The sequence below is a fragment of the Atractosteus spatula genome, chromosome 4, assembly GCF_055471065.1.
Source record: "Atractosteus spatula isolate fAtrSpa1 chromosome 4, fAtrSpa1.hap1, whole genome shotgun sequence".
Taxonomy (NCBI): Eukaryota; Metazoa; Chordata; class Actinopteri; order Semionotiformes; family Lepisosteidae; genus Atractosteus; species Atractosteus spatula.
Genome location: NC_142709.1, coordinates 3,691,325 through 3,718,787, shown reverse-complemented (window position 1 = coordinate 3,718,787; position 27,463 = coordinate 3,691,325). Strand labels below are relative to the sequence as shown.

Genomic DNA, 27,463 nt, shown 5'->3' with positions numbered 1-27,463 from the left:
ATATTCTGGTTCATCATCACCAGGAGGTAGTTTTGCTTGATCTCAATGATATAATTACGATTATTGTTACAGAACCTTAACTCAGATTTCGGATATGCAATGATGATCTCGACTGTCCGAATAAACTGGGTTAAAAGAGCAGCAGAACACACCTGTGAAAATGCTGCAGATAAACCTGAGCGCTCGTATGCATTTTGTTAAGAACACTTTTGTTGGAGGTGCATACTGATAAGGGATTATTTTTAAATCTGAAATCCAAATTTAATTAATTGAAATCCCTTATTTATCCAGATAGGTTAATGGCGAACAAATTCTCATTTACAGCGATGAATTGGAGGCCCTTTTGAGTAGCGGCAAATTTCTTTGAGCAGTCTGAGAGGAGTGACTTGCTCAATGGTACACAATCACAGTGTCACACCTAGGATATGGACCACAACCTTCCACCTCTGAGTCTAGAGCCCCCAGCCACTACTCCACACTACTGCCCAACATGTCTGCTGTAGGCATTGTTGTAGCATTATGCTCCATAAGGTTACACTCAAATGAAGTTTAATATCAGGTGCCCAATTTAAAAAACAAAAATGATTCCACTTGCAAAATAAAAGCAAATGAGAGCATACACTATACACTACCAAGATTCAATTCACCAAGCTCCCAAAGATGCTGAGCATCAAAACAGGGGTTTAATAGCTAAACGTGGTCTGAAGTTCCACATGAGATTCATTAAAAAGGTACAGTAGCACTATGTTTTCTTGCAGAGCGCTATTTTTCTTCAGTTATCTCTTAATGAACATCATTAATCACTAGGTCTTCTTTTCATGAGTCTCTCCTGTATTGACACATGGAGCTTCCAAAAGATTCTCCTAGCCTGCTGTGCTTCTTTTCTCAACGTGTTAGTATTTTTATAGCTTCAGTTCCCAGTCGTGCGTCTGTTTGCCACCTCTGGAGACGTAAAGAACATTTTTCATGTGGAAATCACTTCCTCTAGGGAAATCCTTTTGATTGGTGAAATTAACTGTGATGACTAACCACCGTTCTCCAAGCGCCAGCGTTTTGTTTTTTCTTTACGCATTTGTTTCATTTGGGATATTACAGAATTTGCAGACACATACTGTACTTTCATCACACCTTGCATTATGAATCACGAGTCATTAGAACTGCGGACGGGGCCAGTCTCATGATATTACATTCATGTTTTCCGTACTCCGTACTGAATGGGCTTTCCATTTCTATTTTAGTTCTCATTTTTGAGCGTGTGCCTTTACCACACTGTTAAGATAAAAAAGTAAAATCGTTTTATCCTTGCATATTCCATTTAATTTTCAATTAATATTCTTAATATTGCAACGCAAGCTATGACACCTGTGTTTGGTCATAATAAAAGCAATAGGAGAATTCTATTTAACCAAGGCAGTGCATTTACTTTATATATGTATGCATGTTCCTGCATCCCAATGAAGTTACACGTAGATGAGGTATTATAGATGCACAGTGCAGTTCTCTGTGCAATTTTTGACAGACTTTCAAAACCTAATATTTATTACATTGAAGGCTTTAAATTTAATGTGAATCAACAAACCTGTGTCAAACCTGTGTCAGAATACCAATTGCAATCCCTCAGTTTTGTTCTAACTTTTTTATTTGACACTTTTTTTATGAATCAAATTTCACTGAAAAGACATTTCTCCAATTCCCAGTTATATCCAGTGCAAATCAGTGTGAGGCATTTGGGATTAGGAGGTTAGAAAACTCTGGAGTAACCTGAGATTTAAAAACCTATTGTGTGAAAATTCATACACAGATTGCAACTTGAAAATATGAACCACAACACCTGGTGCTTTAGGCCATGGATATTTTCCTTGGGCTCAAGGGTTATTTCTTTACTCAGCCGAGAAATACAGTACAGCAAGACACTTTCTAACCCAGCCTCATTGCACTGCTTTCTCTGAGAGCTGCTATGACATGCTTGTCTAGGCTTTACTGCAACAAATCAATTCCTGACATAGGATCTAACAAATATGTAGGCAAATTAAAGCCATTTGGTTAAAAAAAAACTTTATCCGCTTATTGGTCCACTGCATCTCTAATACAAGTGAGAATAATTGGTTATGAAGAAGTATCCTATGAGTGTCCCGCAGATCGATACTGTGCTGAATTGCGAATGCTGTGTGATAACAATAGTCTTTAGCTCCACAACTGTCATCTTTAAAGGGAAATTAATTTGTATGAACCACCTCTGCTTCCCAATTAACACGTTGTGACACTTGTTAATTGTTCAAAGAATTTCATTTCTATTGCTGTGCGATGTGATACCCCCTCATTTATTTTCTGCTAAATGAAGCAAAGTTAATCTGATTTGGCACCTGGTTTCACTTCATAAATCATCGCTTTACCGCACCTTTGATACCTGTCAAGAAATTTTGTCTGACAGTTTATGTAATACGTGTTTTTTATTCTTTTCTAGTTGACATGAATTCCTAACCGCGTTTTTTAGGAAAACGAAGCTTTAAGATTCTTAAGACTGAGAAGTGTGTTTCCGCAGTCCTGCTGCCCTCCCTCGTTAGTCACAGCGGTTGTTGAGACACAAACAAAAACCCAGTTCAAAGTAAAGACTGTTATGCCACTGGTGCGGGGGAGAGATACTTGTGTTAAAAACTGACAATTCCATAATACTGCCGTGGCACCAGACAAGAGCCGAGAACAACCCGAAATTCAGTCTGAAATCACTTCTGCCTTTCCAATGGCTGTGTTGTGTTTCCCCCGCCAGCGGTTTTGTCGTCGATGGAGACCAGAGTGACTGTTCAGGCGTTGCCAGTGGTGATTACAGCGTGAGTGCGCAAAGTGAGGGCTTGTATACTGTAGGTAAGGAGCACGCTATGGGGCCGTTTTGTCCTGCCTGGGCTCCCCTCCCCTCCTTCTTCAGACAGAGGGATGTTCATCAGAGCCACTGCGCCGGCCTCCCTCAGCTCCTCCGACCGGCTGACATCATTTCTCTGTGCTGTCTGCCGCCACCCCCGGCGGCCTCCATTCATCACACTGGAGCAGCACAGAGGAGGCCTCCATCGCTCCGTCCCAAACACTTGACCCTCCAATTAAAACTCTTGCGAAATATACTGCCCCATTATGTGCTCAGTACCGCTTGGCGTTTCTGTGCTAAAACATTTAACTCCCACTAGAGACTTTGGAAGAAAAACTGCAACTGAGTTTTCTCTCCCTTTTTTTTTCTCTGCTTCTTAATCATCCATAAAGAGACCCCAGGAGACATCCTTAGGTCTTGTTATTCGTGCATGCTGAAATCTATCAAACGACAGCACAACACTAACACGTGTCATTTATCTGGAAACCAGAGCTGTCATTTGACTCCCCTGGGCACTTAGCCCATAATGGGCATGGTTCATAAATATGCACCCGGTTCGAAACGTCTGATGGATGCTTAATTGACTCGGTAGCCTGGAGCTCATTGCGTGGAAGAAAACTTCAGTCTAGCGATTCTGAAATCTCAAACAAGTGTACAAGAACACTGTTAGAGCAATTTTGGGAGCAAAAATTAAAATGTAACCCTTTAGGATGAGTTAGCCTTTGTAAGATTGACTTCTCTTGTCTAGATTTGAAAAAGAGGACAGAAGCCCAAGCCAGAATAAGAAAAATTTTAAATAGTACAGACGATAAGAAAATGAATATCACACAAATCTTAAAACAACGCATAGTCCTCTACGGACAGGAATAGTACAGGAGAAAAGTCATGGAGTTTCTCCAAAGAATCACAGACAAGCTGTAGTCTTTTTTTGTGTTGTTTTCCTTGTCTTTTCTCTCTTCCCTGAGCCACAGGTGGGTTTATAAACCCCACATCATACGATCTGATCAAAACCTGACAGCAGTATAATACCCTACAGAAGCTCTTGGACTGTGAAGTCTAAATTGGTCCTTTACTGATTCCTTGATTTTTGCTATGAACTCTAATAATTGGATAATTAATAATCATATAATGTGTTTGGAGTCTGTAGATGAAAGTCTAGAAAAGATATCAGATAACAACACAGGATTACATTAATAATACAAATAGGAAAAATAAGAGAAAGCAGTAGAAAAAGGAATGGTAGGTGAGAAAGATAGAAAGGAAAGTTCATATAAAAGTATTACAGGCAAAAATGTCTAATGACACTGTCAATTTGTAAAATGTTTAATTTTATCTTAAAACAATCATCAGAGTGGTTTTCTTCCTCAGTGATGTATTCTTCTGCAAGTATCCCATCATTTAACAAATATAGCCCTTGTTCATTTGTTTTTATCACAGAGTGCTAAATTTATTTAATTATATGTTAAATATTTAAAGAAATACTATACTTTGGACTATACAGTGCCTTTACCTTTACAAGATATTTTGTACTCCTGGTTTAGATGTACGCATTATATAAACCTAGGGCACATTCAAGAAAACCCTTTACATTCAGTTTGCAAGCTTTCCTGGGGTGGCATTATAGTGCTTTGGTTAATGGTTCAGCATTTCTAAATACAACACAGACTTTCTGCATTTCATCAAGAACCACTACAAGTACATTCAAGCAGTTCAGGATGAAGGCACAAAGTACAGATGCTCAAGTTTCTGGCCACCAGTGAAGATCAACAAGAATACAAAACATGATGAACCAAATTAATTTCAATCATGCATAGTACCTTCTCACCACAGCAACACTGAACTAGATGTTTTGATTACAGCCTGTACCCAGCTGTCTGAGGATTTTCTGAGCAGCTACTGAGGACTGAGAGCATCTCATTTTGAGGGGCTGTTGTCATGGTTATTAGACTTTATTCACAACGTATTGCTCAGCAACAGACATGTGAATGTGCTACCCTTTGCCTAGCATGTTTTATTGCAACATTTAACTGTGCGGTCACCTCTACATACAGTATCACCATCTTACTAGACTCAGCAACACGGTTTCATTGTTAAGGACCATGGGTCATCAATTTTGAGTGCAACAGCTCCCTAAATGATTTGATCATCCAGATAAAAAGCATGCTGTTACAATGTAAAATCTGGGAGAAAACCAACAGACAAAATCACAGTTTCAGTCAACACCGAAGTCCTAAATCCTGCATCCCATGTTCACTGTTGATAAAAGGCAAAGGTTTACAAGTAATGTGACATTTGTATTTGTCAGGTCCAGTCCAGGGAAGGAAGACATCCAATGCTTGAAAGCTGTTTGCTATATAGTGGATGTATATGTAAAGGGAACTAAGTCATTTTAATAAGTTTAGCATAATAAGAGGGCAAAGCTATTACACTGTAACAAGCCGCGTTGTTGTTCGAGTGAGGAACCCTATGCGGGGCAGAGGAGCCCAGGCAGGAGAGACTTCTGACGAATCCAAAACGTCAGGCAGAGACGTGGCCGAGGGCGAATTCCGGGTTCGATACCAAAGGTTATCAAAACAGAGAGAGGCAGACGAGATCGATGTCAAAATTTAAGATCCGGGTTCGAGTGTCCAAAAAGGCAAGAGGAGGTTAATAATGCGAGGCAAGGAGTTCCGAGAAAGCTAACAATACCGAGCGCTGTTCCGTGAAACGGAGAAGACTTAAGTCTGGAAGTAGAGGGTGTGTTAACAAGTGAGATGCTCAGATTGGATGACGGGGTAGATCGGCGGTGTCTGCTGGTGCTTAACTGAGACGAGACCGTTTGTGAGGAGGGTTCCGATTAGCAGCGGACGTGACATACTGTACACTACTGAAGTGATCAGTTGAACTCAGCAGTAAAAATGCTTTTGGATGTGAGTTGGCGAAATGTCACACAAGGCTTGGCAGCATGACTAACTACAAAGTAATAAAGGACACAGAATTTGCTGTTAGAGACCAATCTATCCTGACATTCAAACAGCCGATCTTGCAGTCTCTCCTCTCCCCCTGCACCTTACATGTAAACAAAGATAACTCAGAGCGTCTGTCAGTCTCACTCAACTTTCCTACAGCAGTATTGGTCAGCATAAGGAAATTAATCAGAAAACAGAATAATCACCTCTTGAAACAGCTACCTACACATAATAACATTTGTCAGTATTGCTGACAGCAAGACTTTTGAAATTATGTACAGTATTGTAAAGGAACAACAAATCTCTATACTGCCTCTGTGACACTATCCATGAAATCCATCTGTTTCATATAAAACCATAAAAATATGCAGCAGTGGGGTCTGTTTCAGGTATTGAAGATCCTCAAGGGCATCAAGAAAATCAGCCTGAGAACAGAAACTTGAAATGGTGTGACAGGCTTGCCTGTGTATTATAAACGCAGGATGAAATACAGTACATTTAAACCTGAAAACAGGAGGAACTGTTGCCGATAGTTGGTGTCTTTCAGGCAGACCGTCACATCACTTAGCTACTAGCAACCAAAAGAGGTAGAATAGAGGCGGAATAGCTTTCATACATTTATAACCTCTGTTACGTATACATCTTTCTTAGATCCCAATTCCCAATTATCTTCTGGGTACCCTTTGTGGCACGTTGTCTCATTGAAGCAGTGTTATTTCCAAGGGCCTGTCACTGGAGAACTACTACCTAGAGAAACACAGCCTCAAGAACATCACTGGGTTTAAACTAATGGTATTACAGTAAACCTTCAGTTTAATGGACACCACTTTAATGAACTTCAGATTTAAAGTATTAACATCTGCTAAAGGGGAGTTTTGTCTGTACAAAACAGAAATACAGGTCTCTTACTGCAATAATGCTGAAATGCAGAAATAATGAAACAAAGTAAAAAGAAATACTACTGTATATACAGTACGTTTGAAAGTCAGAAATTGTTTACAATGAGCGGTGGCTGTGTTTTGTATGGTTTTGTGAATTTTATATAGTACATTTATGACACCCTAAAATAATGAGCTTGTATATTTATGACAAAAAGACACAGGAACCATTTTCATTGACTGCATTGATCGCAATTGTTAAAAACATTAACAGATCTAGAAAGCACACACACACATACTGTATAGATATATTATATTTTGTACCTCATATAATAGTAGATTTTTGGGCTGCAAAAAAGCACAATTCCTGCCTCCCCAGCAGGTCATTAAACTGAAGGTTTACTCTATTGAATAACTGACAAGGACTAAGCTTTCTCACATGGGTGTAATTTAGGAGAGTGCACATTTTCCCCTGAGCGGAATTAGTTTTGTGAATAATAGAATGTGTCACTGACCAGCTGGGGGTTAGAGAACTGTTTGTTGTTGGCCATTGGAGAAGCACTTTACAGTAAATGCCTGAGGTATGTGGGGAGGAGTTCTGTAGTTCAAGCATTGCTTTAGCAGCTGAGGCGTGGTCATGGCTAATCTCTCTAAAACTGTGAGTGGTTACAGTATTACTTTGAAGAAGATTTATGCTTTTTTGAGAAGTCTTTTGTGTTATTTTTAGAGGCCAGAAAGCCTCCTGGACTAGAAAATGGCACCTGTTTGTGTTGTGTTGTCATGCGCAAGGGTCCCTGAGCTGCCGTACCAGAAGCAGAAATATTTTAAACCCTAATTAGGAGCCTGTGTTCCTGAGGCCTTGCTCACTATACATCTTGTACTGTATATCATTTTTTTTACCATTCTGTTGTGTTTTCTTCCTTTCTTTTTGGTCATCTCAAAGATATAGTTGCAGGCAGAAGAATGGGTATCTTGTAGCTGACAAGAGGTTATTTGCTAATTTTTAGAATTGTAATGAATAAATTCTAGGTTTTCCAAGCTCACCATAACAAGAAATAGCTAAAATATACTGCCTGCAATTATGCATTTCTCGCCAGCGGCACTTTGTATCAGTTTCGATAAGATTTTACATATGCTTCTCATGAATGTTGTGTGATTACTCACTTAACAAGTGACTCACAAATAATTATATCTTGTTTTGTTCTAATTCACAGGGGATTAAATCTTGTTGTCTTCTAATTCACAGAGGACAAAACTGAGTCACTTACTCCATTTCATTTTGAATTACTCAGAGCACGTGAGATCTTGGCAAACATTTATTTTAAGAGCTGTGATTTCCCTTTGCTACAGTATTTTTGGTGGCTTTACTGCACTGTAGGAGGGTATGGGTGGAGAGCCAGGCTAAAGCAGAATTATCAGGATGACAACTAATGAGTACTTATTTTTAGGGTACATTTAAAGTTGTCTCTATAAAAATTATTTATACTGAAACAACATAGGCGGAACAAGGAAATATACAAATTGTAAATTGTGTCAGGCATAATTTAGTTCACTCCCTGCACCCTGCTTTCTGAATTTTGAAATCATGTTTAAAATATTGTTACATGTGAAGGGTATATTAGAGATTCCAATATTAGTTAAAATTCCCACAGAACATGCTGATTACCACTCACTGTGATACAGCTCATCTTCAGCCAGAACTAGAGCAATTAACTACTGTATGAGGTGTCTATACAGCGAAGGAGTCATTGATGATACAGCTGGCAACCCGCAGGTCTGTGGTCATGTGTGAATATATAAATATAAGAAAGTATTCAAACAGTAAGCCATTTGGCCCACCTAAACCCATTTGGTAAACCCCTGTTCTCACTTTTAAATGGACATCCACATGGTTTCCACTGGTGTTCTCTGTCCCCACATGCAGTGGGGCAAAGGATTCTGACACGTTACCGGCAGACCAGTGAGAGACGCTGTAGAGCTCAGTGGAGGACCTGGTAAAAATGCCCTAATATGGTATAACGATCACCAGCCAGTAGGGAACGGCAGTCCAGAATATCCACTCGTTACATCAGCTCTTGTTAGCTCTTTTCTCTCTTTCCTGGAAAGAGCAACACAGTGAGTGGGAGCCATCTTTTGTAGGAGCAAAATGTAAGAATTTAAAAAAGGGGAGTGTTTTCTCATGTATTCATTTCATTTTCCTTGGTATCCACTTGGTGAAAGAAACCTACTGTGCATCTCACTTGTATTTTACTGCAGGGTGTGATATACAGCACAGAGAAAAAATATCTTGCAAGCTTTTCATTAAGTATGTTGGTTTTGTAAATACATTCGTTTGCCATTTGTGTCATTGCCTGCTTATTTAATATGACACCATTCTGTGCTAAGGAACAAAGAAACACATGTCCGTGCTTGTCGTTTTCAGACAATAAGGGGGCATTATATTATATGATTGTGTTTTATTAATTTGCTTGCTAGGCAAACTGGCGTCAAGCTGCAAACTCTAATTATTATTAACCTAAATTTATTTATGCAACAACCCCAAAATATATTGATATGTGATTTAAAAAGTCTACAATCCCATTCCTTTTATGATACATAGAGGGGGCTAAACAAGCAAGTAAAATTGTGGAATGGTGCTCTCTCTCTCTAGAATTCACAAACATCTGTGTTTATGAAGTGCTCGCATCATGTGAAATCAGCTGTCGTGTTAATAACATTGTAGAGAGCGTTGATTTAAACAAGACATTGCAGTGATGCTACTTGTTACCAATTTCGATATTGCTCCCAGTTCATCAGCTTAACACTTTTATACCCGGTTTTAATGAAATTTCAGATGTACTCAAGATGTGTTTCTTGTGCTTCTCTGAAAATTATTTTGAAAAATAACATTTTCTCTGGAAACTCTGTGCAACTTCTTAATAATACCTTTTGACTATGAAAGAGAATTATTCACAAAAGTATATGTGCTAGTATTCATTCATCTGGGGAACATTAGGCTCAGGAAATATTTTACAAGAAATAACAAAACCCAAGAATCAAATGCACTGAAAATGTTCACTGGGGGTTTAGTCCTACAGTAGGGAGGTCTGGCTCGACCCGCTTGTCTGAGAGCTGTGGGACCAGGAGGCTGGGACCCCCTACAGAGTGAGGGGTGACCAAGGGGCAGCTGGACAGGGCAGATGGGCTGGAGGAGGGACGCAGGAGACAAGTGTAAATTTGAGAAGGGATACTCATATGGTATTTCTAGTTTTTTTAATTTGGGAAATGACGTTAGAGGAGCTCAGATGAGATTGAACTCGGCTGCTGCCATCCCTCCAGAAATTGTGTTGTAGACTCTGTTTGTTTTCTGGGTCAGAAACAAACGGGTCCTGACAGTCAGCAGGTTTATGAGAACCTCCCACTGGAGTGGGTGCGAATATTCACAGAGGAGTGTCACGTCCCCTGCTACACATAGCCACGTTTCCGCTTTTCTGTGTCTGCGCTATTGTATTTTCTTCAAATAATCTAAAAATATAGAACCTTTTCAGAAAAAATAAAGATGCCCAAGAGAGTAAAAGAAAAAAACACAGCCTGACTGTGTTTTTTTTTTAAACATACTTTTTCTTACTCCGTCTGAAATGTGCAAAATATCAGCCTCGGGGGCTTGCTGCCATATTCTAGATTTCTAAAAAAAATGACCTGTTTCCCCAAAGCAGAAATGTTATAACCATTCATCACATATTCTGTGTTTTAACCTGATGTGTTGACTTGGTATCCTTCAGGCAAGACCAATGTTTTCCTCCTCAGGGTTTCTCCAGTCTTTTCAGTGGCTTAGTGGTTCAGAAGAATTGTCAACACTCAGGTCCCCTTTTTACAGCTGAAAGACTCTCTTAGGACTGGATATCAAAACAATCCAATGAGAAGAGACGATAGGCTGTGTGTATTGTCCTTTTCATCTGTATTTTATTACACTTTGTAGACATACAGTGGTGTGAAAAACTGTTTGCCCCCTTCCTGATTTCTTATTTTTTTGCATGTTTGTCACACTGAAATGTTTCAGATCATCAAACAAATTGAAATATTAGACAAAGATAACACAAGTAAACACAAAATGCAGTTTTTAAATGAAGGTTTTTATTATTAAGGGAAAAAAAATTCCAAACCTACATGGCCCTGTGTGAAAAAGTGATTGCCCCCTAAACCTAATAACTTGGTGGGCCACCCTTAGCAGCAACAACCGCAATCAAGCGTTTGCGATAACTGGCAATGAGTCATTTACAGTGCTATGGAGGAATTTTGGCCCACTCATCTTTGCAGAATTGTTGTAATTCAGCCACATTGGAGGGTTTTCGAGCCTTAACCGCTTTTTTAAGGTCATGCCACAACATCTCAATCGGATTCAGGTCAGGACTTTGACTAGGCCACTCCAAAGTCTTCATTTTGTTTTTCTTAAGCCATTCAGAGGTGAACTTGCTGGTGTGTTTTGGATCATTGTCCTGTTGCAGAACCCAAGTGCGCTTCAGCTTGAGGTCACAAACAGATGACCGGACATTCTCCTTCAGGATTTTTTGGTAGACAGCAGAATTCATGGTTCCATTTACCACAGCAAGTCTTCCAGGTCCTGAAGCAGCAAAACAGCCCCAGACCATCACACTACCACCACCATATTTTACTGTTGGTATGATGTTCCTTTTCTGAAATGCTGTGTTACTTTTACGCCAGATGTAATGGGACACACACCTTCCAAAAAGTTCAACTTTTGTCTCATCAGTCCACAGAGTATTTTCCCAAAAGTCTTGGGGATCATCAAGATGTTTTCTGGCAAAACTGAGACGAGCCTTTATGTTCTTTTTGCTCAGCAGTGGTTTTCGTCTTGGAACTCTGCCATGCAGGCCATTTTTGCCCAGTCTCTTTCTTATGGTAGAGTCATGAACACTGACCTTAACTGAGGCAAGTGAAGCCTGCAGTTCTTTGGATGTTGTTGTGGGGTTTTTTGTGACCTCTTGGATGAGTCGTCGCTGCGCTCTTGGGGTAATTTTGGTCGGCCGCCGCTCCTGGGAAGGTTCACCACTGTTCCATGTTTTCGCCATTTGTGGATAATGGCTCTCACTGTGGTTCGCTGGAGTCCCAAAGCTTTAGAAATGGCTTTATAACCTTTTCCAGACTGATAAATCTGTTTCTCATTTGTTCCTGAATTTCTTTGGATCGCAGCATGATGTCTAGCTTTTGAGGATCTTTTTGTCTACTTCACTTTGTCAGGCAGGTCCTATTTAAGTGATTTCTTGATTGAGAACAGGTGTGGCAGTAATCAGGCCTGGGTGTGGCTAGAGAAATTGAACTCAGCTTTCCAAAGATGTGATAAACCACAGTTGATTTATGTTTTAACAGGGGGGGCAATCACTTTTTCACACAGGGCCATGTACTGTAGGTTTGGATTTTTTTTTCCCTTAATAATAAAAACCTTCATTTAAAAACTGCATTTTGTGTTTACTTGTGTTATCTTTGTCTAATATTTCAATATGTTTGATGATCTGAAACATTTCAGTGTGACAAACATGCAAAAAAATAAGAAATCAGGAAGGGGGCAAACACTTTTTCACACCACTGTAGCTGCAGTGTATGAATGCTGTTTACACTCCCAGAACCTTGTTTTGGGGTGGCTTTCCTTATAAATTTTAGCCTGACATTGCTGTCTGGACACAGGTGAAACGCACATGCAAAACCCACTGTACAATGAAAGCAATATGCTTCAAATGAAACGATGTGATTTTCTGGTTTAATGTCATTGCATCAATTAGTTTTTCATTTACACATACACAGCTACACAGCTACACAGCTACGCGATAATGAAAACCATATTCCTCATCGTGACTGAGATCAAGTAATGACATAAATTCATTAGATGATCTGGTATTTTACAGTACATAGCCTCAAGCTACAATTCCCAAATGGTATTTTAACAAGTTTCTCAGTATTCTCTCGCACACGTCAGCGTGCACCTCTGCTTGCTCATTTGCCAAGACGCACAATAACGACAGTGACTCTTGTCAAGACGAGACCTTTTTGCAACAGTTCTAGAAGAACTAGAGCAACGCTGATAAAAGAGTTCACAGACTCACAGAGAAAAATAGCAAGGAAGCTTGGGTACTACAGTATTTAACAAAACAGAACCAGTGAACTTTGTACTGCTGTGGAGTGCTTTCTTTGTTGTAATGTTCTTTCCTTATTTGTTTGACACAGCTCTGTATTCATAAAAGAAAAACAAAAAAACAGAGAGAAAAAGCATATAAGATAACAGATAGACTTCTGTTGTAAAGCTCCCTACCCTAGGCAGTCAATGTAAGGGCTGTCACTTTGCCTAAGCCTAGATCAGCAATATGAAAAAATCGTATATGGATGCTACCTTAACACCATCAGACGTATCACTCAGACCCCATTAAAAACAGTAGAATAAATATATAAACTAAAACATCAGTGGTTTATTTAAATATCGTGACATAAAAATTCAGCCTCTTCATCTTAGATTTAGTAACACTGAGATAATTGAAGAGTGAAAGGCATGAACACATTAATCTTCAAACCAATTATTAATACAGACTTGTAAAGCCTATTCATCTGTATTGATAAACTAGTGACAGCTGTTGTTAGCTACTGATATTGCGTTAGACCTAGTAATACCTAAAGCTTCAAGTTCAAAACACTCTTAATTTAGCCATTTAAAGCACAGTCAGAAACATTGATGGTAATTCTAACTCTTGTGCAGCTCCAGATACAGTATATCCTCATTCTGAGTGCCAAACATTGTCTTTTACTATTAGCACTGTTTTTGTTATTTACTATTGTTTTACAATGTTTTACATTGTTTTACTATGGGTGCAACTGCCATTAAGATGGTTTTTCAGTTGTTCTGACCCAATATTGTGATCCTTTGGTGTAAATTTTGAAATTAATGTTCCATATAAAGGTTACTCAAGTGTAAGTTTAAACAGCAAGCTTACTGTAAATGTATGCTTTATTTGATATTATACCATGTTTTAGGCAGGATTAACAACATAGAATGAATGACATGTTGGTCTTACTTTAATATTTGTTTTGGATGATATTAACTGTTGATATTGTATTTCAGTATGTCCAATATTAGGTAGATATCAAAATAGACCCTTTTAAAAAGTTTGAAGCAAACCCCCAAATATGGAAAGCACAAACATATTGGTCATAGAAGTCAAACTTCATAGTAATATGGTTGTGTGTATTACTGTGTACATTTATTTACCCATTGTGACTTGTATATTCACATCTAACAAATAAATATTAATATTACTAAGCAGCACCTTTTTGCTATCTAATGCTGCTGGTATTTTTAACTTTTCTTGTAGAATACAACTTAAGGGAGATCATACTGAAACTGCACAATAGTTTCAATCAGATAAATCAGATCTGAAATTCTGCATATACTGTAGTTCTTGTCTCCACATTCCAAAAGGATAAAGAAGCCTTAGAGAAAATTCTGACAAGACTCACTGAGTGCTTAGGACAGACTGAGATTCAGTATACAGTACACTATGACATAGCTGTTTAAGCTTGCTTTCACAAAGATACTAGAAAATACCTTACATAATCTTTCAATATTAAGCTTTGTATTATACACTATCTTCCACATAATTGTTGTAATTTGTACCTAGACACATGAATTGATTATTTCTGCTGAAACAGCTTTTGGAAAGATGTCACACACTGAGAAATTATGATGGGAAAGTAAATTACACAGTCACACATGTCTTGTGAAATCTGTAAACTAATTAAAAGCAGAGAGCATATCTGAGATACTTCATAAACACCCTCAATTCAAGCTGTGAATGTTTAGTAAAATATGTAGGTACAGAATAATTGTATATCTGCAGCAGGCATAGGTAATTATCGAATAGGCGATGCAAAAGGTCAGAAAGTGAAATACGGGCAAAGCGCAGATAAGTTGAAATCTTTTCATTTTAGCAGTGTAATGGAGCGAGGAATGCAAAAGAAAAGGAAGGTGTTGCAAAGGTTCCTCAGTACAAGGTGATTTACGATAAACACCGTGGATATTTGTGAGAGGCTTCAAAAGATACTCATTTCACCAGCTTCCACTGCTTTAAGCATTAATGCTCATACTGCTGCTGTATCTCATGGCTGGCAAATAATGCTTGTTCAGTTAGACTCAGTTACTGTAGGTGTTTTAGTGGGTGAGCAGATTAAGATACAGATTTGGTGTCGACACTCTTGGCTAAGGGAAGGGAAGTCTGGCCCCGAGGTTGGTAAGAAAGTGTAACGCTTATGGCCGACAGGCACTGTGTAAGAGCCGGCTTAGCAGAGCGGTGACGTCTCCGCCCTTCCCTGTGATAGCAGGACTACAGCTAGTGGGCTGTAGAGAGATCTCTCTTTAGCTCACCGGGCTGGGTCCCTCCTGAGTGACGGGGGAGTCCCGGGTTCGAGCCCCCGACGGTGCGGGGCCGACCTAATGCGGCAAGGGCGCCCGCCTGAGCCCCCGTTGCGTTACAAAAGGTTACAATCTTGAGGAAGCCATTCCGTCCATCCAACCAGTTCCGAAGTCATTTTCCAGTAAAATGGGTCCTTCAGGTGTGATCGTTTTTGTCCTGAAATGATCAGAATGTTCTCATCGTCATTTAAATGAACAAATCGCTTGCCAGCGATCACCAAGAAACTGTCCCAAGTCTTTCGAAGCTCTATATCGTTTTACTGTACACATACACTAATTGTTCTTTTCTTTTCTTTTTTTTTTGGCAGGATATATCTGGCCATTGCCTTCTGAGCTCTGTCCGATCTGGATTTACCTAGATGTACTCTTCTCCACCGCGTCCATCATGCACCTGTGCGCGATCTCTCTGGATCGATACATCGCAATAAGAAACCCCATTCACCACAGCCGCTTCAACTCCAGAACGAAAGCTTTCATGAAAATTATCGCCGTGTGGACTATCTCAGTTGGTAGGGTTGGCAAACCTTTCGATTTATATTCGCGTGGATCTCACACATACTGTACATGTATGATATAGCCTGTAACTATCTGATCAGCTGTTTGAAAACCGGCAGCTCTCATACAGAATTGCAAAGCAGTTGGGAACATGCCTGAAGGATTTTAATAGCACGATTCCCAACCTCGTCCCTTTTCAGCAAGTTCTACTTCAAAAGATTCCGGTTCAGTGTTGACCAGAGGAATTCATTGTAAATGTTTATTATTAGCTAATTTCATGTTCGTAAAAAGAAGGGGGAAATTGCTTTTTCTCTCATTTTTTGAAAACTTAACATATAAACTCCTACAGAGAAAAAAAAATAAAGATCGGAGTTTTGGATTTCGGGGTTGGGATTTTGTTTTAAAAACACCTCTAATTACTGTAAATCAGAAACAACCCAGAGAGTGCCCAGGCCCTCTGGAGTCCTGCTGCATGCTGACCAGAGGCTTTTTGAGTGGTATGAATGCAAACCTGTGTATTGCAAGAGAGCAATTGATGTGATCAGCATGGGAGCAGCAATAATGGGTACTCAGAGTTTTGAGTGATTTTAAAAGCATGTTTAACTGTTCTAAATGAAATGTAGGCAGAAAAATCAAAATCCCTGATTGCCGAGTTGGAATCCAGCTGCCATTGTCAGCCGTGCAGTGCTTGATGAAGGGCAAATACCTTTCTAGCCGATGCGGTGTGGGTTATGTTAGTCTACAGTGCAATAATGAAGAGCAAGTGTTTCTAAAGGCCCTATTCATGTCTCCCTAATGTTTCATTAATCAGAATTTCTCCAGTGGATGGGATGTCTTGTTTCAGATGTATTACGTATCAATTGATTCATGTGAACTGTTACTCAGCATTTGCAATGCAGAGCACTTTGAATTTAGAATTAGTATTTACTCTATTGACACTTGTCTGGGACTGATTTTGACAGTCAGTCATCTTTCGCACCTGACACTGTGAAGTTCACATTATAAGCAGAATTCAATGTGTGAACCAATGGTATAATGGTATCCTGAATTTCTCATTTTGCAAACAAACAGGACAGAATTCAGCACCCATGAGGGGGCTCAGACAAAATATATTTTTGCCCGTGTAACAATTCTGGCACAAATTACTCACTGTGAAAGTAATCGTGACTTACAGTACATACTGTAGGATCACTGTGATTTTCAAAATGAGGCACTTAAACATCATATAGCTTAGTTAAAACACCCAAAAGGGTATTCTGTTTCAATTTCAACAGTACCATGATGCAATGTCTTTGACTGAACTGGATATTTTTTATTGGAAATGAAATTCCAACAAAATGCAATGCATCATGTTTTTTGATATACTGTAGTTTTGTTATAACAGAGCTTTCTATAATATTCATGATACAGGTGCCTATAAGCTGTACTGTATAAATGATGGATTCAATAGCCACAAAGTTTAGAACTATGATATAATCATTGCACATTTTCATACAAATCACTATCATAAACATTTTTCATATACTGTAAATCACCTTATTTGCAGTATTAACAACACTGAAGATACATACTGTAACGATATTGGTGACCTAATATTTGGCATTTCCCCAGAAGATCCTCCTAAGCCTTTCAACTGAACCTGCTCAGAGAGAGATCAGATCAGATTCTGGGCTGCGCCATTCAGACACGTGCTCGAGCAGTTGTCGAATTAGGTAGCTCTGTTCCGCGTAAGTTGCCACAGGACAGAGTCAGTGCAGCTCGGAGTTAATGTAGTTCTGAGCAGAGCATGCTTGAGGACAGCAAGATCTAAACAAGGTTCAGGGCTGCTGAAGAGAGCACTGCAGCACAGTAATTAACTGGAATTGGCAGACTTTTCTCATTTAAAAGGCACATTTTATTTCTCTGCTTTTCTTTATTAAAACTGTAATACAGAGTGATCTAGTTCACTTTACATCGAAGTCCTGGCTGTTCATATTAAACCTCCTCCTAAGATTATGTGCCCCCAGAATGGCAGCATGACATTACAGAGGACACATGGAAGTTACAAGACCTCCAGCTTGTTCCCTTATCAAAAGTCACTCATACCAATAAGCGGTGTCCAACACAACCAATTTAAGATCAAACTTCACAACATAACTAGTTTCTGCTGAAGTACTGTATGTTTACCTCCCAGACTCCCCAGCAGTTTAAAATCCATGACCATCAATGATATGTAGGAATGGAAAATGTAACTCTTTGTGTGAAAATGACAAATGCATAAGTCTAAAAGGGAAGAGAGGTTTCTTCCATAAACAGTTTGTGAAAATTGAGTTAAATGGTTAATCATATCATGCTGTTTCAATGCACAAATTATTATTTTTCATGCACATGAGGCATCAAGTTATGAGGGAAAATAATTATGTCTTTTAGTGTGAAGACAGACCTGGGCGTATAATTATTTTCTCTTGAGGACCACATGAAGAATGCACAGTGCCTCTGGGGGCCAGATGCAAATGATCACAACCTGCTGTATGAGAAGACGGCTGTCAATTTCTATGTCCTGAACAGCTCACACAAAGCTCAAGAATCACAGACCGCCTTAAAAGCTGCAGGATAGGAGAGATGTTGGTGTGTGTGATCCCCTGCTGCGCTGTTTGTATTATATTTAATTAATTGGATCTAGAGGAAAGATTAAGGAATTCTCCAGCTCACTGCAGACACAATTGATCCCTTCTCTAAGACTATCATCATCGGCACAGAACAATCTGCGGGACGTGCAACTTGCTCTCCCGCTGAGAGATAAGGATCATTTCGGCTGGCTACTTCCACGCCGTGACGCACACACATCCACACTCTGGGCTGCTGCCCTCGAACCGGCAGACACTAGCTCCCTTAAAAAACCCACACTCATTTTGGAGTAAAAATGGAGGGTAAAATGAGTATGGTATTGAGGGTTTTTAACACAGTCCGATGTCTCCATGTAGTCTGTGCTGCATTGCTTGCACTCTGTCAATCTGTTTTCAAAGACACAACCCTGAAGTTAGGCTACCGAATTTCAGGTGGCTTGTACCTGTCATCGACTTCACACTTGAGAAGCCAGCGTTTTGTCTGTGACAACACTGCCCCTGTCACATTAAGCTAACAAACACAGTAAATGCTGACATTTCACTTAAGCTTTTTGGGGTCAGTTGTTGCTTTAATAATTCCCTTCACGTTCATTTCTGATACCAAGATCTTGAACCGATTTAAATACTGCTGTACATATATCCAATAGAATTCAGGGGGTGAAAATGAAAGGTATCTTTCTGTGTAGTACAGCAATATGTTGATCAATATATTGCACAGCAGTACTGTGTAATTGTGTGCTAAACAATATACTGTAATGTGAGGCTTTACACTTCAGCACAATCTGCTTTCATTTTAAAGACCATGTATACTCAAAATATTTTAAATTATATAATAAAATGAGATTTTTATTTAAAAATACAAGGCCTAGAATTTTTAAGAGAGGCATCTATTTTACATATAGCACTGGATGCATACATAAAGCACATGGGCCTAGTAGCGAGAATCATGACTGGTTTTGATCCATCACATTATTCTGTTCACAAAGACGTCAGTTTAACATATACTGTATCAAAATTTCTATTGGAATTTAAAATAACTTTACAGAGTACCCAGAGCAGTGAATGCTAAGTGAGTCTGTTACTGTGTAGGTGTATAGAATTAGAGCAGTGTTTATGTTGTATGTATGACAGGATTGAGCTACTTAGCTTTTGTGTTTGGCAGAAAACAAGTTTAATTTAGCTTCCCCTTCCCAACCGCCAAATGCATGACAACACACGTACAAAGTCTTGAAGAAAAGCCCGAGGAAGGGGAATGAAACTATTCGTTTTGTTTGGAATAGTATCAAATTCAGCAGGAAGACTGAATAACTGTTCAGCATGACCACATATAAACACCTGGCCCATTTGTTTAAGCTGTCATTTTTGAATGAGAACATTAGCTGAAGAGAATTAGCCTCTGGAATGGGAGCCAGGAGCTCTTAAACATAAAAACGTGGTTACTGTAATATTTCGACATTTGTCTGGGTCATAGCACATATTGCCTGATCTTGTTTCTTTAAAGGGACAACGCACATACTGTTTTGTTGGGTTTGTGTGCATTCAGTTTAGAACTTAAGAAGAGTTACTGTAAAAAGGAGAGGAAGTCATTCAGCCCATCTAGCTGGTTTAGTAGTTAGCAGCAAATGAACCCAACTATCAGGAGTCCTCAATGAAAAGGCTTGCAGATCCTGTGCAGACGCAGGAGCGATAGAGAGACAGGCGAACAATCCGGAACATCAGGCGAGATCGCAGTCGTTAAGCGAAAGGTAGATCAATAACCAGGAAGTACAGAGAGAAGCAAACAATCCGAAACAGAAGGCGAGGTCCAAGGTCGAGAGGCAAAAGAGTGTTCAGTGTTCAGTGTTCAGTGTTCAGTGTTCAGTGTTCAGTGTTCAGTGTTCAGTGTTCAGTGTTCAGTGTTCAGTGTTCACACGAAGTTGAGCTCTCAAAGAGAAGACTCAATACCGAGCAGAGGGAAGCGGGTCTGGATGGTTTAAATAGCGCTGCGTGCCGCACGGTAGAGCCTGCGCTGATGGATTAACACGTGCGGCGGCGCTTGTTATTATGAACCCGCTGCTGGTACTGGTCAGTTCTTCTGGGAGTTGATCTCCGCTGGCTGGTGGTCGTGACACCAACAGCCTCATCCAGCAGCTTCTAGAAAAAAGCCAGGGTATTAGCTTCAGCACCACGGATGGGTAGCGTGTTCTGTACTTTCTCAACCCTTTGTATAAAGCAGTGCCTCCTGTTTTTAGCTTTATATTTACTGTACATACCTGTACACCTCCACATATTTGAGGTGGCTAGCCAAGGTTAAGCATAGAATTGCCTTTAATTTCCTTAAGCGTGCCTTAGAATGTGTAATAACCAATGACCACCAAGGTTTAGACAAATTTAGGGAATATAGTACAGTATACAGTATGTCCTAATTTCTGTCACATCAAATGACGAAGCAAAAAACGTGTAGTATATTTTAGTGCAATAGCAAACATAGTTTCGTGCAGCTATTGCACCGAAAAATAGTTTTTTTGGGGGAGGCAAAACTGTAATCTTTCATTTGCCAGAGGTCATCCAAATCTTTGGTGTTTTGTGTTTCTTTCCATAGTATATTCCATAACTCCTCAGTGAACATCCATGTGAAATATTTATTTAAAATATTAACATTATCTTTTCAGTGTTATCAAATTCTCTTTTTCTCTTAATCTCATCTCAGCTAAGGACTTTACCTAATCCTCGGTGCTCTTTGGCTGTTGATACAATGGATGAACTGTTTTGTATTAGTTTTAACCTCCACAGCGATTTCTTCATATCTTTCTTGACTTGTTCTTCCAGTTAGATGTGCTCTCAGGCCATCAAAAACTATAGTCAGGATACAATGAAATGTTCTATTATTCTGACACTTGTAATGCCAAAAATATGGCTGCATTTAAAACAGGAAAATATGAATATTGCTGATGGGAAGAAAAATTGAAAGTGTGACCTCAAGAGATACAGGCACCCTACTGAATAAGACCTCAACAAGCTTTTGATCTCATGGTAATTGGATACATCAATTCATGACATTAAGATTTATCTCTATTTTGAAGCAACAGGAAAACTAAATGAATGAAATACTGTGTTAGCGAGGGTGATAACAGATCAGTTTGCGTTTTGTTCAGTTTGAGAAACTAAGTGCTAATAAGATATGTTCTTTTAGAATAAAAAAAAATTAAGCTCAGCAGATATCTTCAATGCCTGACCTGTATCAGTAACAAGAAAAATCTGGAAACAAGGAAGTTAGACATTTTAAAGCAGGTGCGATTTAGATTCTAACAAACTCACACTGACTATGAAATGCAAATTAGATTAACTTTGATTACATTCTGCACTGGAGACCAAACTCATTGTAAAGGAAAGGAGTCAGAAATCTGCATGTGACCCAACCTATGAGATCCTGAGCGTTTACAAAAGATCACAATGGATTGTGTCTTGTGGTTAAAACTAATAGATTGGCTGATATAACAGCGCCCTTTGCTCTTTGTTTGCAGGGATATCCATGCCAGTCCCAGTGTTTGGCCTTCGCGATAATTCTAAGGTCCTGAAGGATGGGATCTGCTTCCTCGCAGATGACAACTTTGTCCTCATCGGCTCGTTTGTAGCCTTCTTCATTCCCCTGACCATCATGGTGGTCACCTACTTCTTAACGATCCACGCCCTGCAGAACGAGGCCACCATGTGCCTGGATGAGCTGGTGCCCAAAACCAGGTGGACATCCTTCAGCTTCCTCCAGCAGAGCTCTCTGTCCTCAGAGAAACTCTTCCGCCGCTCGCTGAGCAGGGAGGCGGGGCCGTACGGGCGGAGGACGATGCAGAGCATCAGCAATGAGCAGAAGGCCTCCAAGGTCCTGGGAATTGTGTTCTTCCTGTTCGTGGTCATGTGGTGCCCCTTCTTCATCACCAACGTGCTGGCGGTCATCTGCAAAGACACCTGCGACTCGAACGTCATCGGAGGGCTCCTCAACGTATTTGTGTGGATAGGCTATTTGTCCTCTGCGGTCAACCCGCTGGTATATACTTTATTTAACAAGACGTATCGCTCTGCATTCTCGCGCTACATCCAGTGCCAGTACAAGGAGGAGAAGAAGCCCTTGCAGCTCATACTGGTGAATACCCTTCCCCCATTGGCTTATAACTCCACACAACTCCAGCTGGGGGAGTTGAGCTCCCTGAAGAACAGCAGTCGAATGGGAGGCAAGGATTACTCCTTGGTTGCTATAGGAATTAACAATTTTAATACTTCAAAGCCCCTTTCAGGGCAGGCCAGTGAGAAGGTGAGCTGTGTGTAACTGTCAGTGGCTGCGGTTTTCTTCATCCCAGAAGGACAGAAACCTTGGAAAATGGAACTTACCATAAATTACACATTTGCCACTGAGATGGATTTCAATAAGGGTGCTCAAAAATAGACCGGCAGAGTGTGCTTTGAGACTTCTTCTATAGTATTTAAGAGTGATACTTGGATGAAAATATAGAGAAGAAAAAAATAAAGGGAAACAACCAGGGTTTGGTATGTTCGAAAATATCAGAAAAACACGCTTGTTTTGATTTACAAAGCTGATATTTTCATGCCGAAAAGAGATTTTGCACATTTATCTGTATATGATGTTATTATTTCTATTCCTTTTTTTGTCAGTTATCTTATGGAACACGTGTTTTAGCTCCAGTGCTCATTTCTGAAAAGAAACAAGCGTTCCAATAGTAAACTTAACAAGAAAACAGAGGGAAACCTGTTTTTGCATATTAGAAAATGCAATAATTGGAGACCTGCAGATTATTTGCACTGGTGTGTCTTTGTTGAAATGCACTGAGCTTTAAACTGTAGAAATATAAGTTAATTATTGCAGAGCTACAGGCAGTACACCCACTCAGCACTGAGAAGAAGGTATTTCTTTTCAACTTAAAGTGAACACCAGCAGTTCTTACAAGTTTACTTTTACTTGCTTATTGGGTAGTTCCGATGAGCTCAATTTAATGTGTCATTCAAATGTAAAAACAACATTCAAGCTGATGCTTGAACTCTAACAAGCTTCTAAACACATTGATGTTGATCCTAGCTTTTCTGTTCACTCCCCCTCCTCTTCACAGAGGGCTCATAAATTGTGTTGTTTGTTTTCAAGGTTCATTCACTGTAATGTCAGTTTCGTTTCATGCAGGATCATTCATAAGTGCAAGAGGTTCTTGGGTTTTTTTTTCCAGTGAACTTAAAGCAGAGTGAATTTATGGATTGTTGTGATTCACTAGCTTCTCTGGAGCTAGATACTTTCAACTGATGATTTCAAAACAGGGTGTGTTCTACCCAAGACAAAATCTGAATCAGTAATGGTGTCAAGCCCAGATTCATTTAAGACATTATATCCACCACAGCCAACAGAATCCTCCCAACAGCTCATTTCATGGTGCTTCTTTATCTACCAGTTGTATCTACCCAATAAATCATTCCTGTCAAGAACCAGCTTTCAGATTTGTGGATCTTTGGTGGGATAGCCATTTAATTTAAACTGGGCCAAATGTGGTTTGAAAGAATAAGAAAACCTGAGGTGAAACAGCTGAGTTAAATATTATAGAATACATCGTGATTTATCGTTTTTCAAGCTTTGAGGGCAAGCATTTCTTTACTACAGAAATTCTGTTTTCACAGAATATTAGCATTAATGTCACAAAATCTTATCCGTGCTGAACGCTTTTCATTCTTTGAACACCCAACACTATTAAAAACCTTAACACGTGAAAAATTACGCCATTGGTCAGTGGTCGTGGATATTGAAACCATACACTCGTGTGTGTAAACATTGAACTGCTGTGTACAGTATGTTAATTACAGTAGGTAAAGAAATTGAATGTAAAATGTCCCATGCCTTTTTGCAGTGTGTGGCTGTTAGACTCTCTTCTCTTGCCATTTTATATTATGTGTGGTACATGAAGTTCATCAATAAATTCAGACAATCAATTTTGCTCTTTTTGAGAACTATTACAGTGTCACATTTCACGGTTACAAAAACACCAAAACAAAAGTTTCCAGTAAACTGGAACTCTGATGTACAGTACATTGCTTTGGAAGGATGTTTATTTTTTGGGAACAAGTAAAGGTTTTTTCCAAGCTGAAAAAAAGAAGAAAGGAAACACCACGTTTTCGACTGTGGAGTCTTCTTCGGGTGTTGAAGACACTGATGTGTTCAAGGTCTGAATCTCCCATGTCTCCATCATGAAGGCAAAGCAAAACAACCTGCTTTGTCACAACCACTTATTTTCAGAAAGTACGAAGCCATAGATATGTGAGTCCCTGGTAAATTTACCTTAATTCATTAGTGTTTGGATTGCAGATCTTTGATTGCATTATATCTCTTTCTATTTTAAAACGGACAATAAGAAATACAGCTCATGTGCTGTACTCTGTTTCGTTGCCTTTTTCAATCGAGCAGACTGGAAAACATAAAAAACCTGCCTGTGCTAAAATGGATAAAATATTTTTAATTATTCCCTTTATGACAAGATGTGTAGCATGACTAGTGTGCTGACGGTCCATTATTTACTGGTAAATGGTCATTCTTGGCAACCTTAGGCCTTGCCATTACACCCCATGAGAGGAGAAATCTTTGTTCTGTTTGTTGTACCTGCCTGCTAATTTGGGGAGGTTAAGATCACTTTATTGGCCGTATACAATTTCTTGCATTAGGAATTTGTCTTTTCACAGACCCCAGCTTGCTCTCCATGAGAGGCACAGACAGGGAGAGAAGCTGGGGGTCAGAGCGCAGGGTCAGCCATTTATACGGCACCCCTGGAGCAGTTGGGGTTAACGGCCTTGCTCAGGGGCCCGACGGAGTAGGATTCCTCTGTCGGCTGCAGGATTTGGACCGGCAACCTTCCAGCCACAGGCGCAGATCCTTGGCCACAGTATCACCGCTCCGCCCGGTTCTAGCATAAGCCATGGGAGAGGGAGGATAACTGAGCTCAGAAAAGTTCCATGTTGTTACCCACAATCCCCCCCTCCCTCCAGTACAAAGTAAAAATCCAGCCTGGGGGACAAAGACCTCCCTCCCCCAGAAAGGATCTCAGTTTTCCCTCAGGCCCACCTCGGTCCCCTGCTAGGAAGAGGGAGAAACTGGTCAGCGACAGGAAGTGTCTCTGCTGGTAATTGTGACACAATTCTAAAGAATACTTACATTTAAATTACAAGATTAAATAAAAATACGTTAGTGTTAAATTAGTTCAGAAAGGGGATGGGGGGTGGGTATGGAGTCCAGAAAAATAAGAAAACATTACCATACATATTTTAAAACAGAACAGGTTAACAGGTTCAGACAGATATTGATTGTGTTTGAAGTGAACTGAAATCCGGTATTCATGAAGCCTTTTACAGAATGTCCTTAATGACAGATTAGAGTGAGTCATGCTATATTTTATTCAGAGAAACAGACTCATTTGAATGGCGCACAGTTCAAACCCCATTCTGCTTTCAGTATGTAAACAATATTTAGCAATAGATATACGTTGTACTTGACAAATGTTGAGCTATAAATCAATTGGTTATAATTTCAGAGTGAACATGATATATATTTGTAAAGGTTGTGCAAAAGTACTATTTTTTTGCAAAACTCTTTGAACAAACATCGTGAAATGCCAGTAGGCATGTCTGCCATTTTCTGTATAGTTCAGGGTAATTATGAATAAAAATCATTAGGAGAGAGTGCATCTGTGTCACTGTTTAGTATCATTAGTACTGCACTAGCCTTTAATTAAGTCTAAATGTCTTGCTTTAAATTTTTTATGTTTTTTTTCCTGTTGTTGGAGAGTTGTTTTAAGATGCACCTTTAGTGATATTGATCATGAATTATTAAAACATGCTATATCCTTTTAATATCTACGAATTATGAATATGTCATTGATATTACTAATAACATCAAACACTGGTAGTTAAGTGACCTGCATAATCCAATAAAGGAATCTCATGAGATTATATCTAAAGTATGTTCATTTTTCATGCAAATAATTTAATATTCAGAACCTTCACAGTATTCTCTAGTAAATAACCATCTAAAAATGATTGATGTCAGTTCTTAAGTATTACAAAGCTTTGAATAGAGAACTGACCTATAATTTAACATTAATTTATAATACTTGAAAGTGAATTTATTGTGTTTTATTTTTAGGTTTTTAGATTTTGACACAGAATGATCCAGTTTTTTAGATCAATGTTTACATAGAAATACAAAGTCAAATAAAATATTACTCAGTGCACCACAGATCAGTCTATTGGTTTTACATTTATGCATGTAATTGATTTTAAAATAAGGTACTAAGATGAGAATTAATCGTTTGACTATGAAAATAAAAAATAGAAAGTAGAAACATGCTATGAAATGATGCAACAATGAGACAGGAGAAACACGTCTGTAATCTTTTTTCGAAGAGTCTCAATCATGAGTTGTGAACTGTGTGTTTCTCCTTTCAACCAGCTGTCTCAGAAATAACACAACATCTCACAATACATAGTCTGAGAGGTACAGCAAAGGTTACAGACTGACCGGTTCGGTCTTCAATAAGTGTTTATAGATTCAATTCTTTGCACATGCTGCATTTTCTACAATGACGCACTCTATGAAATCTATCCATCTTTTTTCAATAACAACTAAATTAAATACAGGTTTGTGGTGAGCTACCATCTAATCCAGTCTACATTGGAAAAAAGGCAGGACATTCCCACACAGAGGCGTACGATGTTTTGGGACTATGGGAAGAAACCAGCGCTTCCGGAGGTGACCACAGAGAAAGCATGCAAACTCCCCACGGAAGACATCCCAGGCTGTCATCAAACCCCGAAACCAGTAGCTGTGGGTCACCACGGTAACAACCCCACCACTGTGCCCCCTTCAAAAAAATCTATTCGACCACAGGATTGTGATGTTGAAAGTGCTTTAAAGTTTGAGGGGCTTCATCTAAAAATTATGAAAAGTGAACATTCTTCAATGTCACATGTTTAAAATATGCGACGGAGTTTCTCTCCATTTTATTATTTTTCATTGGCATTGCCTGTCGGGCCTGTGAGCTGCCCCACCCCGACACAGATTAAAACTGAAAACAAGCCGTCCATCATTCTGCGCAAGGGGGACTCCAACTGAGACAAATCCAGACTGAAGAAATTAAAGGTGAAATGTGGATAGTAAGTGGAGAGCTTTTTCTATTCAGGAATATATTTACACTATAATTACAGTATATAAC

General features: G+C 39.3%; 1 protein-coding gene across 1 annotated transcript in view; it reads left to right on the top strand.

Moving 5' to 3' along the window:
• Nucleotides 1–23,688, top strand: part of htr2aa (5-hydroxytryptamine (serotonin) receptor 2A, genome duplicate a) — a 32,063-nt gene extending 8,375 nt beyond the window's left edge. The window contains exons 2-3 of the mRNA XM_088913525.1: nucleotides 15,444–15,644; nucleotides 21,740–23,688. Coding sequence (XP_088769651.1) covers nucleotides 15,444–15,644; nucleotides 21,740–22,536 — 998 coding nt within the window. The 3' untranslated portion in view covers nucleotides 22,537–23,688. The remainder of the gene's footprint in view (nucleotides 1–15,443; nucleotides 15,645–21,739) is intronic.
• The last annotated feature ends 3,775 nt before the right edge of the window (nucleotides 23,689–27,463 follow it).